At 44.3% G+C, this 16,885-nt stretch overlaps 2 protein-coding genes across 2 annotated transcripts in view; one reads left to right on the top strand and one right to left on the bottom strand.

The window, feature by feature from the left end:
- Positions 1 to 14,850, top strand: part of BACH2 (BTB domain and CNC homolog 2) — a 400,538-nt gene extending 385,688 nt beyond the window's left edge. Inside the window, exon 7 of the transcript XR_002343529.1 lies at positions 14,768 to 14,850. The gene's annotated coding sequence lies outside the window, so the exon portion shown is untranslated. The remainder of the gene's footprint in view (positions 1 to 14,767) is intronic.
- GJA10 (gap junction protein alpha 10) lies at positions 14,658 to 16,313 on the bottom strand. Its single transcript, NM_001258350.1, has one exon. The coding sequence runs from the start codon at positions 16,311 to 16,313 to the stop codon at positions 14,727 to 14,729; it is 1,587 nt and encodes a 528-aa protein (NP_001245279.1). The 3' UTR covers positions 14,658 to 14,726.

Here is a 16,885-nt window from a genome sequence, read left to right as displayed (position 1 = left end):
GCTGTCTGTTCCCTGCCAGCAGGTCTGTGGTATGTTGTTTGGAAAGAACTGAGCTGTTCGGGCCCAGAAAGATGGAGAAGCTGGGATCCCACATCCCACTATGTAGGTGTCATTTGATTCAAGAGCAGGATGCCTTCTGTCGCTACATCCACCCCTGACTCCCACAGGTGCCGACATCTATGTGCTACTGGCTGCCTAGGCAACAAGAAAGAGGTTCTGGTTCTCCATGGCCAGTTCTCACTCTCTCCGCTTGAAGACACGTGCGCCCCTGAGGCAGTGACCCGCTTCCTTAAAGCTGTGGATGGAAACCTCCAGAGACACACCAGCCTTTACTCGAAGCATTACATTTTACACTGTGTCCTTTTAACTTTTTTTTTTTTTAAAACCTCTGTTCGTGCTGTACAGGTGATGACCATCTAAAGGCTTTTGAGAGTGGAGGAAATTTAAATTAAGAAAAAAAAAAGATGTTAGGGAGGTGGGAACACTGCCATACCAGCTTCTGAAAGAGACTCTCAAAATAAATCTGTTGAGGCATTCCCGCTTTTGCACAACAGGATTGGTGGCATCTTGGGAATGTGGGATGCAGGTTTGATCCCTGGCCCGGCACAGTGGGTAAAGGATCCAGCATTGCCACAGCTTCAGCTTGGCTCACAACTACAGTTCAGTTCTGATCCCTGGACTCCATATGCTGTAGGGTGGCCAAAAATGGGAAATAAACAAATAAATCCCTTTTGACAAGATAGAATGGGACACCAGTGAATAGGGAATAGACTACATATATTCACTCAGCTAACGCTGGGCTACTTACTGGGCACCTAAGACTTGAAATGTACAGCCCTTGCGGTTCTCTGCTGGCTCAACGGGTTAAGGATCTGGCATTGTCATTGCTATGGCTCAGGTTTGATCCCCGGCCCAGGAACTGCAGCATGCCATAGGCAAACTATATTTTTAAAATAAAATAAAGCTCACAGCCCTTATCCTTAAAGCTTTCACAGGCTAGTCATGCGGACAAATGTACAGATAAATCATTGTCCAGGGGCTGCTGGTGGTTATGGACAAGAGAGAGCAGGGCTTCTTAGAAGGAGCAGGGGCCTTGGAGCAGTTAGATCTGGGTTTGAATACTAGCTGTAAAACAGGCATTCCAGTTCAGCTGGAATCTAGCAGGAGGGTAAGTTGCTTGATCGCTTTGAGCCTTCTCTGATCTATAAACTGGGGACAAATGACAGCTTTACGCAGTTGTATGGGGTAGTGATGACATGTCCTAAACACCTGGAATGTGGATGCCCCTTAAAACGGCACCCATGTGGGCTTGGCCCCAGTGTCATCTTCATCCATCTGCTCTTCACTGCCTCTTTTTTCTTTCTTTTTTGGCTGCCCCAAAAGCATACGAAGTTCCTGGGCCAGGAATCAGATCTGAGCCACAGTTGCGGCAACACCAGATCCTTTAACCCACTGTGCTGGGCCGTGGGATTGAACCTGCATCCTGGAGCAGGAATTCCTTCACTGGCTCTTCTACCACCTCACTGTGGAAAAGATCACACACCTCTTCATGTCTCCACACCTCACTTCTTCCTCTGCAAACTGTGGGAATAGAGAAGACTCAGGAGCCACTTGGGCTAGAAGCATAGACCATCCCAGCCAGTGCTGGGCTTCCTTCTGCAACATCCCAGGCAGTTATCCAGGGTATTGGGGTTCTCCAGAGAGACAGGAGATTTTAGAGACAGATAGATATAGATATTGATTGGAATTGGCTCACACAGTTTTGGAGGGTAAGAAGTCCACTAACTTTTGCAAACTGGAGGCTGGGAAGCCAGTGTGGTAGAGGCCTGAGAACTACAGAGTCCATGATATAAGTTCCAGTCCAAAGGTAGAAGATTGACGTTCCAGATCAAATAGAGAAAGCAGATTCATCCTCCACCTTTATATTCTATACAGGCCCTCAGCAGACTGGATGCTGGTCACCCACCTTGGGAGGGCAATCTACTTCACTCAGAGAGCCAACAAGTTAGGGCAGGAAGTAGGGAATGTATGAGGCAGGGGCCAGCCCAGGAGGGCTTCGTGTGCCCAGCCAAAGAGTAGGATATAGTTGATGCAGAGCCCTGTGTCTTTGGAACAAACGGATTCTCCTCAATACAGCCTTCGTCACAGGTGTACAGCCAGGGATGGGGGAGTCTGGCCCTGGGATGGCGGATGGAGTGGCTAAGTGGTCCTTCCATGGGAACAGAGCCCACCTTTATGATTCTCAGGACTCAGACAGTGACAACCAGCTACACAGATTGGGTGGTTACTGCCCAATCACAGCCTTCCCTGCCATGCTCTAAGAAGTGACAAGTGCTTTTTTTTTTTTTTTTTTTTGTCTTTTGTCCTTTTTAGGGCCGCATTAGTGGCATACAGAGGTTCCCAGGCAAGGGATCTAATCAGAGCTGTAGGCACCAGCCTACTCCAGAGCCGCAGCAATACCAGATCTGAGCTGTGTCTGCAACCTACACCACAGCTCATGGCAACACGGATCCTTAACCCACTGAGCAAGGCCAGGGATCAAACCCACAACCTCATGGTTCCTAGTCAGATTCGTTCTGCTGTGCCACGACTGGAAGTCCCTGATAAGTGCTTTTTGATACATCGCTCCTGGAAGGCTCGGGACCCCTGGGAGGGCGGGAGGGTGGAGGAAGCGGTTCCAGCCTCAGTCACTCCCCTGGAAGTCAGGAAAGAGATCCCACGGCGACCTGCTGCCCCAGTCACGGCCTCACCACTGATGACGCAGGAGCCCCGCGGAAGGAGAAAGTCAGGCGATGCGGCTGTTTGGCAGTGCTGTAATCAACATTTTATGCCATGGCGTCTAGGAACGAACACCCAGCTGCTGCATCCCCAAGAAATGAGCTGATGATAGGAAGAAAACAAAAAAACATCCCTCTAACCTCCCTGGTGTAGACAGGAAGCATGCTGAACTCAGGCTGCAGGCGGAGCTCTCAGCCTGATCTGGACATACGTTCCAGGGTCCAGACTGCTGCTGCTGCAGAGCCGGCAGCTGGTGGGGAAAGCAGCACACCCCCTCCTCCTTCCCTCTGACGGCAGCTTTTGCTCCTAGACTTTCTCTGATGGTGCAGAGTGCCTCCCTGCATCAGACCAGCTCAGGCAGTGCAGCCAGCAGGGCAGGGAGAGGCTGGCCCCCTCCACTCTCGGACCCAGTCACCGCCTGAGGCGTGGTTCTGGAGGGGTAGGTTCCCTCAGCTCCTCCTACAATCCAAGCTGACAAACAGACAACTTCTATCTTGCAGATGCCAGCTCCTCCTGAGTCCGGTTTTTCTGATCCCAGGATTATTTTTTCATTATAGATGAAAGTTCTAGAAGCATGTTCTGAAATAAACAAAATAGACACAAAAGACGTGTAAAAAGCCAGTCCTGCCCACAGACCTGAGACCATGTGTGTCACAAATAAAACCCTGAATCTAAACAAAACCACTTACAGAAGACAATCCCCCTGCCATGTTGCCCCAGAGATGAACGTCTGTGTAAGACGTTCTGTTCCCCAACAGCTCTGCTGTGGAAGATATGAATTCCTCCTGCCATCTCCTCCCCCCCCCCCCCAGTTATGGCTGTTTTGTCTAAAATCCAGGTCTAAAACTAAAAGGCCAGCCTTTTCCTAAGCACCATCTTTCTCTCCTCCACAATTAACCAGAACTTTTGACTTTGCAATAACATGGAATGGGAAAACTAATCCAAATATGAACTTCCATTTTGTAATAATCTATCCTAAGAATGTGGTACACTGTCTGCCTTGTGCAAGGAGGGCAGGAAACAGCAGTGGGATACTGGAAAAGGAACTTGGCTTGAATCAGACAAGCTTGGGATAAAATTCCAGCTCATTCACTCATTGAATGTAAGCAACATAAATATTAATTTATGTCCCTGCTATGTCCCAAAGACTGTGTTTTACCACATCCTAATTGCATCACTTTGGATAAGTCATCTATTGCCATATCCTTAAATGAGAATAATCATGGGGTTAGAGTGAGGAAGCCCATGGTGGTGTCTGGACCACAATCCAGGATTCAATAAAGTGAGGATCTTTCCTCCTCTTCTTTAGAGTCTTCAGTAATGGATATAGTATGTAAAACTTCTCTGCCAAACAGTTTTATACATTATAACAATCCAGGTGAGAATGAGAGACAAATCCTAACATGGTCAGATTCACATTTTGCTCTGTCCTTCCATACTGCTTGATGTCTTTCAATGAGCATGCATTACTTTAATTTAAAAGAAGAAATAGAAGTAATAAAAAGACTTTTTTCAAACCATTAACAGCGGTACCCCTGGTCCGAGCCACGCTCCCCTCTCATCTGGACGTTGTGCAAGTCTCCTAGCTAGTCTCCCTGACTGCACTCTTATCCCTTGTTTGCATCGATTTGGGGTTGCTGTCTCAAAAGGCCATAGACTAGGTGGATTATAAAGAACAGAAATTTATTTCTTACACTTCTGGAGGCTGGAAATTCCAAGACAAAAGCCCTGGCAGATTCAGTGTCTGGTGAGGGCCCTCTTCCTGGTTCCCAGATGGTTATCTGAGTCCTCACGTGGTGGATGGGGAAGGGAGTTCTCTGATGTCCCTTTTATAAGGGCACCAATCCCATTCGTAAAGGCTCCACCCTCACGACCTAATCACATCCAAAAGGCCCATTTTCAAATATCATCAAACTGGGGATTTCAGGTTTCAACACAGGAATTTGGATGGGGGGTAGGGGACATTCAGACCATAGGAGACTTGCCAGAAACAGTGTTTTTTAAAAATATACATATTAGATCACCACCTCTGTGCCATCCAATGCAAATTCCTTTCCATGGCCTGTAAAGCCTGCCATATCAGTTCTTGCCCACTCCAACCTGGTCTCTAACCCTCCCCTCCATGATCATGGTGCAAGAGCACTCTCCAGGACCTTGGCACAGCTGGCACCATCAGTCATGTCAAGGTCCTAGGGTGGGTGGCATCATAAGCAGAGGGACCAGTATGTGCAAAGGTTCCCAGCTCTGTTGAGCTACAGGAGACCCCTCTTTGTCATTACTTTAATGTCACAAAAGATGGGAAGAGTTTACAGGACAACCTTCTTTCTAATGCCAAAATCTTCCTCCTCTATGGTGGTGGTTCTGAACTCTAGCTGCACAATGGAATCAACTGGGAGCTTTAAAAAACATAGATGCCCAGGCTCTATCTGCAGAGATTCTTCTTAGGAAATTGTTCAGAGCTTCCCTAGTGATTTAAAGTGGAACTGAGCATGAGAATTACTGCTCCACAGCATCTCTGACAGATGAAGACAGTCAACAATGAGGTTACAGCAGGTTGCACAGGTTACTGAAACTCAAACGGCCTTCCTCCCCATGCTCGCTTGGCCAGACTAAAAGTCCACTCTCAGGAGTTCCTGTTGTGGCTCAGTGCTAACAAACCTGACTAGTATCATGAGGATGCAGGTTCCATCCCTGGTCTCGATCAGTGGGTTAAGGATCCAGTATTGCCGTGAGCTGTGGTGTAGGTCGCAGGCATGGCTTGTATCCTGCCTTGCTGTGGCTGAGGTGTAGGCCAGCTGCTGAGGCTTCAATTCAACCCCTAACCTTGGAACTTCTGTATGCCACAGGTGTGGCCCTAAAAAAGAAAGTCTGCTCTCCATGCCCAATTAAGTTTGTCCACAAAGAACCAACCTTAATAGAAACTTATTTAGTAATCGACAAGCTTGGACTTGAAAAAAACTGTGGGGTTTGGGTGACGGCAAGGGAAATGTCTTGGAGTATAAATCATGGCTCTTCCAGGTGTTTTTTCTGAACTTCTAAAATATAGTAGGTTTCTTTTGCAGGACAGTTTTGTATAAGGGTAATAAGTGGCAAAGCAACTTCATCCCTACCAGGAGTCATTTCACTCTGAAACATCAACTGCTGTAATCAGAATGCATTTGATTGAGCCCTAAAAATACTGCCTTCTGGGACCTAATATAGTGTAAGAAGCGATTTACACTCCATATATTGAAACTGGATGATCACAATCCTTTGTTTATTGCACTAAATTCTTTCATTCTTTCTTTCTTTCTTGGCCACCCATCGGCATATGGAGTTACAGGGCCAGGGATCATATCTGAACCATAGCTGCAGTAATGCCAGATCCTTAACCCACTGGACCAGGCTGGGGATCGAACCTGTGTCCTAGTGCTCCCAAGATGCCACTGATTCCATTGCATCACAGAAGGAACTCCTGTTTGCTGCACTAAATTCTAATGAAAGATCCTTCTGTTGGCAGGACGCATGATGTGTCAGCCACAGTGCTCTGAAGTTCTCAGCTGTGGCCTCAATACCCAAGTCTTCCCACCATTTAGGGAGTGAAATGGCCTGTCAACTCTGTAGGGGCCTGGGAACAAAGTGACCATAAGTAGGAGAGCTCTCTGGACAAAGGCATTATTTATAATTCCTAGAAACATAAACAGAGAAGAAAAAGAAAGACAAAGAAAAAGAGGACTTGTCACCATCATCTTTTCTCCAAGTTCCTAAGCATGGCTGAACGCCCCCAAAAGATAATCCGAGATTAAGAAAAACTACCTCAACTAACATTGCTGTTCCTCCCTCAATTCTCTGCCAGTACAAAGGCTCCTCTCACAGAGAAGTTAAAAGAGAGAGAAAATGATAAAAATTGTCATGCTGACTTCACAAATGCAGATAAGCGGTAGCCATGGGCAAGATAACTCTAAAATAATGGATCTCAACACTGGCTGCATATTGCAATCACCATGGGGCATTTGTTTGTTTGTTTTGCCCACCCCAGCAGCATACTGAAGTTCCCAGGCCAGGGATCAAACCCACGCCACAGCAGCGACCAGAGCCACAGCAGTGACAATGCCAGATCCTTAACCTACTGAGCCACCAGGAAACTCCAACTATGGGGTTTTAAAAATACTGATCCTCAGAGTTCCCATCGTGGCTCAGTGGTTAATGAACCCGACTAGGAACCATGAGGTTGTGGGTTCGATCCCTGGCCTTGCTCAGTGGGTTAAGGATCCAGTGTTGCTGTGAGCTGTGGTGTAGGTTGCAGATGTGGCTCGGATCCCGTGTTGCCATGGCTCTGGTGTAGGCTGGTGGCTACAGCTCCGATTCAACCCCTATCCTGGGAACCTCCATATGCCACGGGAGCGGCCCTCAAAAGGCAAAAAAAAAAAAAAAAAAAAAAAAAAGACAAAAAAAAGAAAATACTGATCCCCCAGAGATTCTTGGTTTAATTGGAATTGAATGGGTCCTGGGCATGGAGATTTTTTTTTTTTCTTTTTAGACCGCATGTGCAGCATATGGAATTTCCCAGATTAGGGCTCAAACCAGAGCTCTAGCCCCTGGCCTATGCCACAGCCACAGCAACTTGGGATCCAAGCCACACCTGTGACTTACACCACAGCTCACAGCAACGATGGATCCTTAACCCACTGAGTGAGGCCAGGGATCACACCTACATCCTCATGGATATTAGTAGGTTTCGTAACTGATGAGACACAACAGGAACTCCTAGAGTTTTTTTATTTTTAAATAGAGAAACATTTATTTAGGGTTGTGGGGTTTTTTTTTCTTTCTTTCTTTCTTTTTTTTTTTTTTTTTTTGGTCTTTTTAGGGCCATACCCAGGGCATAATGGAGGTTCCCAGGCTAGGGGCTGAATCAGAGCTGAACACACCGGCCTACACCACAGCCACAGCAACACCATGGATCCAAGCCGCCTCTGCAACCTACACCACAGCTCATGGCAATACCGGATCCTTTACACACTGAGCAAGGCCAGGGACAGGACCTGCGTCCTCATGGATGCTAGTCAGATTGGTTTCTGCTGAGCCATGACAGGAACTCCAGTTAGTTTTTATTTATTTATTTTGGCTGCAGGGTGCAGTGGTTTGATGTGGGATCTCAGTTCCCAGACCAGGGATCAAACCTGGGCCACAGTTGTGAAAGTCCGAAATCCTAACCACTAGATTATCAGGGAACTCCCTGGAGATTTTTTTTTTTAAGTGCCGGATGACTCTAACTCAAACCTCTGTTGAGAACCCTGCTGTGTAGTTTGGCACAGGGTTCTAAGCACCCATACAATAATCCTGAGAAGATGGCTGGTCACTGACAAGAAATGAGTATCAGTTTGGGAAAAAAGGATTTCCTTCCTTCCTTTCCTTCCTTTCTTTCTTATGGCCACGCCTGTGGCATATGGATGTTCCCAGGCTAGGGGTCTAACAAGAGCTACATAGCCACAGCAACACCAGATCCAAGACTCACCTGCAACCTACCCCACAGCTCACAGCAACGCTGGATCCTTAACCCACTGAGCAAGGCCAGGGATCAAGCCCTGCAACCTCTTGGTTCCTGGTCGGATTCTTTTCCACTTCGCCACAGTGGGAATTCCTGTAATTTTATGCCCTTTAAAAAACTCCCTTTTGTTTCTTCCCCCCAGCCCCTGGTAACCAATATTTTACTTTATATATGAATTTGACTACTTTAAATTTATACTTTATCTATGAATTTGACTACTTTAAATTTATACTTTATCTATGAATTTGACTATTTTATGAATTTTACTACTACCAAAAATGAAATCATACAGTATTTATCCTTTTATGACGGGCTTATTTCACTTATCATGATGTCCTAAAGATTCATCTATGCTGTCAAATTGACTGGATTTCCTTCCTTTTAGGTCTGCACAGTCTTCAGTCTGCTGTGTGTACACACCACAATTTATTTGTTCATCTGTCAAAAGACATTTGGATTGCTTCTGTCTCTTGGCTATTGTGAATAGTGCCATTACGAACATGGGTGTGCAAATATCTCTGAGACCCTGCTTTCGGTTCTTTTTAGTTATGTACCTAGAAGTGGGATTACTGGGTCCTGTGGATCAATGCATCATCTAATGCACTGTATTTCAGTCTGTAATTAAAACAGTATGTTGGGGATCTGGCTTTTCCATGTAGGTGGCAGATGTGGCTCGGTTCCACATTGCTGTGGCTGTGGCATAGGCCGGCAGCTGTAGCTCCGATTTGACCCCTAGCCTGGGAACGTCCATATGTGCCTCGGGTGTGGCCCTAAAAAGTAAAAAAAAAAAAAAAAAAAAAAACACAACAACAACAAATTGTATGTTTGCAGGAGTTCCTGTTTTGGTTCAGTGGTAATGAACCTGACTAGTGGAACTTGAGGATGTGGGTTTGATCCCTGGCCCCACTCAGTGGGTTGAAGATCCAGCGATGCAGTGAGCTGTGGTGTAGGTTGCAGACACAGCTCAGATCTGGGGTTGCTGTGGCTGTGGTTGTAGGCTGGCAGCTGCAGCTCCAATTCAACCCCTAGCCTGGGAACTTCCATGTATGTGGTGTGGCCCTAAAAAGACCAAAAAAAAAAAAAAAAAAAAGTGTGTTTATTTTCTGGTGAAAAAAAAAGATATGCTTGTTTCCTTTTAAGGAACCTACTTAACTGTCTTCCTTGGTGTTGTACCACTTTATGATCCCACCACCAGTACACAAGGGTTCCAACTTTTCTACATCCTTACCAACAATTATTTTCTTAGTTTTTGTTTTGGATGAGAGCTAATGGATATGAGGTGGTATCTCAGTTGTGGGTTTGACTTGTATTTATTTCTCTGATGATTAGTGATGTTTTATGTGCTATTTGTCATCTGTATATCAGAAACATCTATTCAAGCTCTTTGTCAAGTTCTTTTAATGAGCTTACTTGATTTTCTTTGTTGTCGAGTTGTAGGAATTCTATATGTATTCCTTTATCATATATGTGATTTGTAGATATTTTCTCCCATTATATAGCTGTCTTCAGTCTGTTGATTATTTCCTTCGCTATGCAGAAGTGTTTTAATTTGATCTAATCTCATTTATCTATTTGTGCCTTTGGTGTCATAGTCAGAAAAATCATTGATAGGTTCAGTGTTACAAAGCTTTTCCCCTGTCTTTTATTTTAGGAGTTTTATAGGTTTGGCTTTTATGTTCAAGTCTATAATTAATTTTGAGTTTTGTTGTTTTTTTTGGGGGGGTGTTGTTTTTATGTTTTGTTTTGTTTTGCCTGCACCCATGGCATGCAGAGGTTCTCAGAACCAGGGAATGAATACATGCCACAGCAGTGACCTGAGCCACTATAGTGACAAAACTGGATGCTTAACCCACTGAGCTACCAGGGAACTCTTTGAAGATTTATCTCTAGACTGTTTTACCATTGGTTTATGTTTGTTTTTAATGCCAGTACCATACTATCAATTGCTGTAGTTTTGCAATACATTTTGAAAATCGGGTAATGTGAATCCTCCACCTGTTCTTTTTCAAAATTGGTTTAGAAAATCAGGGTTCTTTGAGATGCCACATGCATTTTAGGACTTTTTTTTTTTTTTGTCTTTTGTCTTTTTAGGGCCACACCCGCAGCATATGGAGGTTCCCAGGCTAGGGGTTGAATTGGAGCTACAGCTGCTGACCTATACCACAGCCACAGCAACACCAGATCCTTAACCCATTGAGTGAGGCCAGGAATCAAACCCACAAGCTCGGGTTGATCCGTTTCCGCTGCACCATGAAGGGAACTCCAGGGTTTTTTTTTTGTTTTTGTTTTTTGTGTTTTTACGGTGTCACATGTGGCATATGGAAATTCCCAGGCTAGAGGTCGAATCGGACCTGTAGCTGCTGGCCTACAGCCACAGGAACACCTGATCTGAGCGGTATCTCCAACCTACACTGCAACTCACAGCACTGCCGCACCCTTAACCCACTGAGTGAGGCCAGGGATTGAACTCGAATCCCCATGGATACTAAACGGGTTTGTAATCCACTTAGCCACAATGGGAACTCCCAGTATTTTATTCTTTTTGATGGTATTGTAAATGAAACTTCTTTTTTTAATGCTATTTTAATTTTTTTAATTTTACCTTAAAAATTTTAAATTATAGTTGATTTACAACGTTGTGTCAATTTCTGCTATATGGAATTTGTTTTAATTTACTTTTCAAATTCATTATTGGAGTATAGAAAACCAATTGATTTTTTTTTTTTTTTCGTCTTTTTTAGGGCTCACCTGTGGCCTGTGGAGGTTCCCAGGCGGGGGGTCAGATCAGAGCTATAGTTGCTAACCTACACAGCCACAGCAATGCAGGATCAGAGCCACATCGGCAACCTACACCACAGCTCACAGCAACAATGGATCCTTAACCTGAGAAAGGCCAGGGATTGAACCTGTGTCCTCATGGATGCTGGTCAGGTTCATTAACCACTGAGCCATGAGGGGAACTCCAAACAACCAATTGATTTTTGTGTGTCTTTGAATTGTGCAACTTTGCTGATTTGTTTATTCTAATAGGTTTTGTATTTTATTTTTTAAAGTTTTCTGCCATATCTAAGGTTATGTCCTCTGTGATCAGAGATAATTTTCTTTCTTTCTTTCCTACTTGAATGCTTTTGGTTTCTTTTTCTTGCCTACTTGCACTGGCTTAGGACTTCCAGTACTGTGTTGAATAGAAATGTGAGGACAGGCACTCTTGTTTTGTTCCTGATCTTAGAGAAAAGCATTCAGTCTTTCACTATACAGTATGTTAGCTGTGGGTTTTTCATATATGGCTTTTATAATGCTGAGATAGTTTCTTTGTATTACGGTTTTGGCGAGTGATTTTATCATGAAAAAATCTTAAATCTTGTCAAATCCTTTTTTCTACATTAATTGGGATCATCACGTGTTTTATTTTCTTAACATGTATGACATTGATTTTCATATGCTGACCCATCACTGTATTCCAGGAATGACCACTTGGTCGTGTGTATAATCTTTTTTTTTTTTCTTTTGTCTTTTTAGGGCTGCACCTGATGTACATGGAGGTTCCCAGGTTAGGGGGTTTAATCAGAGCTGTAGCTGCCGGCCTACACCACAGCCACAGCAACACCAGATACAAACCACGTCTGTGACCTACATCACAGCTCACAGAAATGCCGGAACCCTAACCCACTGAGCGAGGCCAGGGATCAAACCCATGTCCTCCTGGTTCCTAGTTGGATTCGTTTCCGCTGCGCCACAATGGGAATTCCTGCATAATCTTTTTAATATGTTGTACTTTGCTAGAATTTTGTTGAGGATTTTTATATTAATATTCATTTGGAATATTGGTCTGTTGTTTTCTTCTGTTGCAGTGCCTTTGTTTGCTTTGGTATCAGGGTAATGCTTGCCTCATAGAATGAACTAGGACGCATTCTTGAAAAGGACTGGTGCTAATTCTCTTTAAATCTTGGGTGGGATTCTCCAGGGAAGCCTCCAAAGAAGTCCTGGGCTTTTCCTGCCTGGGAATTTTTTTTTTTTAAGGGCCACACCTGCGGCATATTAAAGTTATAGGCTAGGGGTTGAATTGGAGGTATAGCTGTGACCTACACCACAGCCACAGCAATGCCAGACTGGAGCCATGTCTGTGCCCTATGCTGCAGCTTGCAGCTTGCAGCACTGCCAGATCCTTAACCCAGTGAGAGAGGTCAGGGACTGAACCCACATCTTCATGAATATTAGTCAGGTTCTTATCCTACTGAGCCACAACAGGAACTCCAGGGAAAAAAAAGATCTTAAGAAAAATCTAGGTAGGATAATTCCTCCTCAAGGTATGACATTAGTGCAGTAACAAAATATCTCTAAACTCACAGGAGATATGAAACTGATATAGAAGGATTCAATCACTATTCATACAAAGAATGAAACCAAGGGAGTTCCCATCGTGGCACAGCAGAAACGAATCCGACTAAGAACCATGAGGTTGCGGGTTTGATCCCTGGTCTCACTCAGTGGGTTATTGCTGTGGCTGTGGTGTAGGCCAACAGCTGTAGCTCCAATTTGACCCCTAGCCTGGGAACCTCCATAAGCTGGGAGTCTGGCCCTAAAAAGCAAAAAAAAAAAAAAAGAATGAAACCAAGGAAAAAGCAAGTGTGTGAGCTCCACCAAGTGAACTCAGCTAGGAAGTTCTACTATTAACTTGGAAGATTTTCATTAAAATGGAAAAAAAAGTTGTTAGAAGCAGTGGGTAAAGCATGTGTCATTCTTTTTTATTCTAGAATTGAGAAGAATCCACAGTAAATATCCATCATGTCTTATAGCGGCCAGGGAATGTTTGTTCCACAGTGGCTTTTCAAAGAACAGAACTAAAATCAATATAGTATCGATTTTAGTCTTTGTGGAAATACATCAACAAATATTTGTATGTGATTTTTAAATGCCAGAGCTGTTGAAACAGTGGAGCACACCCTCCTTCTCTGGTGAAATAAGGGCAATTTATGGCTACAAATCATACTTCCCATTGTGACTCAGCAGTAACAAACCCAACTAGTAACCATAAGGACATCAGTTCAATCCCTGGCCTTGATCAGTGGGTTAAGGAGCAGGTCTTACTGTGAACTGTGGTGTAGGTCACAGACGTGGCTCAGATCCCATGTTGCTGTGGCTGTGGTGTAGGCCAGCAGCTGCAGCTCCGATTTGACCCCTGGCCTGGGAACTTCCATAATGCCACAGGTACAGCCCTAAAAATACAAAAATATATATATATAGTAATAATAAGGCTACAAATCATCCTTCCTCGGATTCATTTTCCACACTCTGATAGAGTTTTCTAAAGTGTAACTCTGATCCAGTCACTACTCTGTTGCACATCCTCTGGGAGTTCTCCTGCAAGGTCCCCATGTCCCCTCCTCCAGCCTTCCTTCTCCCTGAAACCCTCCTACTACCCTGTGCTCCAGACACACACAGCTCCCCAGACGGCCCTGCTATTTCGTATCCCTCAGCCTCTGTCTGTGCTCTCCTCCTACTGGGATGGCTTCTTCCATGTACCCCAGTTCTCCCAGGTCTGGAGAAACTCACATCTTTCAACACGCAGCTCAAAAGTAACTTCAACTATAAAGTTTTTCCTGACCCATCCATCTCCCTCCTCTGCCCTCTTGACCACATTTACATGTTTACCTAATTCCCATCCAAACTCTGAGCCCTTTATTTTTTTCTTTTTAGGGCCGCACCTATGGCATATGGAGGTTCCCAGGCTAGGGGATCTAACAAAGCTACAGCTGTCAGCCTAAGGGACTCTAGTCAATAAATAATGTAACATTTAGTCAATAATGACCTATCCTTTAGCAATATGTTGTCTTTCACTACTATGTATATACACTGTTTCTCATGTTTCATTATATTCTTTGTGCTTTATAAATACCTTCATTTATACTTCCAAGAGAAGGAATACATGGTTTGTAAAATGATTCGTGGCTGACGTTCTTATAGGACTCTTAATTTCATTCAGATTATTCTAAAATGGTAGATTACTCAATTCTTTTTTTTTTTTTTTTTTTTGCTTTTTAGGGCCACACTCATGGCATATTGAGGTTCCCAGGCTAGAGGTCAAATCGGAGCTGTAGCCACTGGCCTACGCCAGAGCCACAGCAACACCAGATTCAAGATACATCTGTGACCTACACCACAGCTCACAGCAACGCTGGATCCTTAACTCTCTGAGCAAGGCCAGGAATCAAACCCGAAACCTTATGCTTCCTAGTCGGATTTGTTTCCACTGCACCACAACGGGAACTCTGAAATTCTGAACACTTTTGATGGCAGAGGTGGTATTTTATTCATTTATACACCCAGAAAGTATAAGACTAGTTCATATAAAGTATTCAATAAGTTTATTTTATGAATTAAATTTAACCAAATATAGTGAATAAATGGATTTAACTCTTCATAAATTAACCTCTCTTTCCTTCTCTCCCTCTCTCTCAGCACACACATATACACACAAAGAAAGAGGAAAGAGAAGGCTAAGAAGTGACCAGAGTGTAACACCTCTTGTGAAAGCTCCACGATCACTCAGGCTGTCTCTACTTACCATTGATGTTCTACGCCCAGAGGCTGAAGGCAGAAGTGAGGGGCTGGCTTCTCTGTGTGGAAAGCCCAAACAAGAGCTATTTCGAGAACTGGAGCTCCCTGAGTCACTGTACAGCTGTCCCTTTTCAGAGAGCAATCTTGACAGAAAGCTGGCCTTGCGACTGCCCAGGCAAGATCTGTCTGTCTGGACTCTGCTCTCTCTCCTGCTGCCATTGCTGTCTCTGCAATGACTGTGTAAGTCTGTGAGAGGCTCCCCTGAGGGTTTCAGGTCCTGGGGCCGCTCCCAGGGCCCTGTTGTATGGGACAGACAATGCCTAGAAGCCATTGTTGTACCTAGCCAGGACTGGGACGTTGGATTCTGCAAGCCAAGGGACGAATGGTCTGGTTGCTGTCCTGAGTGCTGAATTCTAGCACCACCCTCCCAGGGACACGGGCTGTGGACATGGAGCTGTCCGCTGTGCTGATCCTTCTCAGCCCAGTCTTTTTTACTGAAGCAAGGGTCTACTTCAAATTGCCTGGGTTGTGGGGGTTGCCACGTGGTTTTAGACTTTGGCACATTGACTTGGATGACCTGCTGTTGATTGTTGGCTTGAAGTAGAGAGATTCTTTCAGGGAAGGGAGGGGAAATCATACACTGCTGGGCCACTGAATATTTTTTCAAATGGAATGGAGGTCCCCTTTCATCCTCAATGCCCTTGCTGCTGGATTTGTCATAAAGCGCCCTCATGATTTTCCTGATCCCCAGATGAAATATTTCCAGTACACTGAGGAACAAAGAGATGGCTGCAATGCTGTGCATAAAGAGCATGAAAATGGTCTTCTCTGTGGGCCTGGATACAAAGCAATCCACTGTGTTAGGGCAAGGAGGTTGAATGCATTTGTAAAGAGGGTGCATTTGAAACCCATAAAGAAGATATTGGCCTATCATGAACCCCACTTCCAGCACAGATCTGGTCAAGATGTGTAAAACATAAGTACGCAGCAGACATCCTTTCAGAGGGACTTTTTGGATCCTCTTCTGTTCCTCTAACTTCCTCAGTTCTCTATCTAGCCTTTGTTGCTCCTCCAATTCAAGCTCTGGATTCTCCATCTGGGCTCTAAGCTGTGACTTTTTCCTCTGCCTCTCCTTTTCAAAGGCCCTGAGTCTATAAAGTGCATGGCCCATATACACCAGAGAGGGAGAAGACACAAAGATGATCTGTAAAACCCAGAACCTGATCAAAGAGATAGGGAAAGCATCATCATAACAGACGGTGTTGCAGCCTGGCTGCTGGGTGTTGCAGGCAAATGCTGACTGTTCATCATCCCAGACATCTTCAGCAGCCACACCAAGAATCAGCATTCGGAAAATGAAGAGGATGGTCAGCCAGATTTTCCCCACAATGGTGGAATGGGAGTGAACTTCTTCTAGGACACCACCCAATAAATTCCAATCCCCCATGGTAAGAGACAACTATCTGAAATATACAGAAAACATTGAGGTTAACAGTACTCATGGATGTAATATATATAAAGACAGAGGCTCACCAATACAGCGTCTTTCTTCATGCCAATAAAACTATGAAGGATTTCCCAGTCTGAATATTTTTGGCCCATGCTTGCTGAAACAGGACATTTCTAAAGAATATGTTTTGAAAAAAACCACTAAAAACCTTTCCCAATCTGACCCAATTTCTTTCCTATTCTTTTCCACACAGTCAACTGTCATTCTAAGATACTCATTGGCCATCCACAGTTGTACAATGTACTCCATTCTACAATTTTGCTCACTTTTCTAACATATATTTACCATGCATCCTATATGATCTTAACTAAGTCTCAACTCCTCCTGGAAGTTTCCCCTAGCTATCCCAAATCAGTGATTTTTCCCATACAACACTAATGGAACTCACTGAACCATACAACACCAGTATTTATACCACTCACTTGGCACTGTGCCTAAAATAAGTTTTGTGATAGTTGTGTCTTATATTCCCCTCCCTGAAAAAGGTACTCCCTTTGCAGATAGAGACA

The sequence above is a fragment of the Sus scrofa genome, chromosome 1, assembly GCF_000003025.6.
Source record: "Sus scrofa isolate TJ Tabasco breed Duroc chromosome 1, Sscrofa11.1, whole genome shotgun sequence".
Taxonomy (NCBI): Eukaryota; Metazoa; Chordata; class Mammalia; order Artiodactyla; family Suidae; genus Sus; species Sus scrofa.
This window is presented reverse-complemented; position numbering and strand designations above follow the sequence as displayed.

Bases quoted from the DNA above. Each gene is read 5' to 3' on its own strand.
- GJA10 (NM_001258350.1), bottom strand. From the start codon at position 16,313: ATGGGGGATTGGAATTTATTGGGTGGTGTCCTAGAAGAAGTTCACTCC.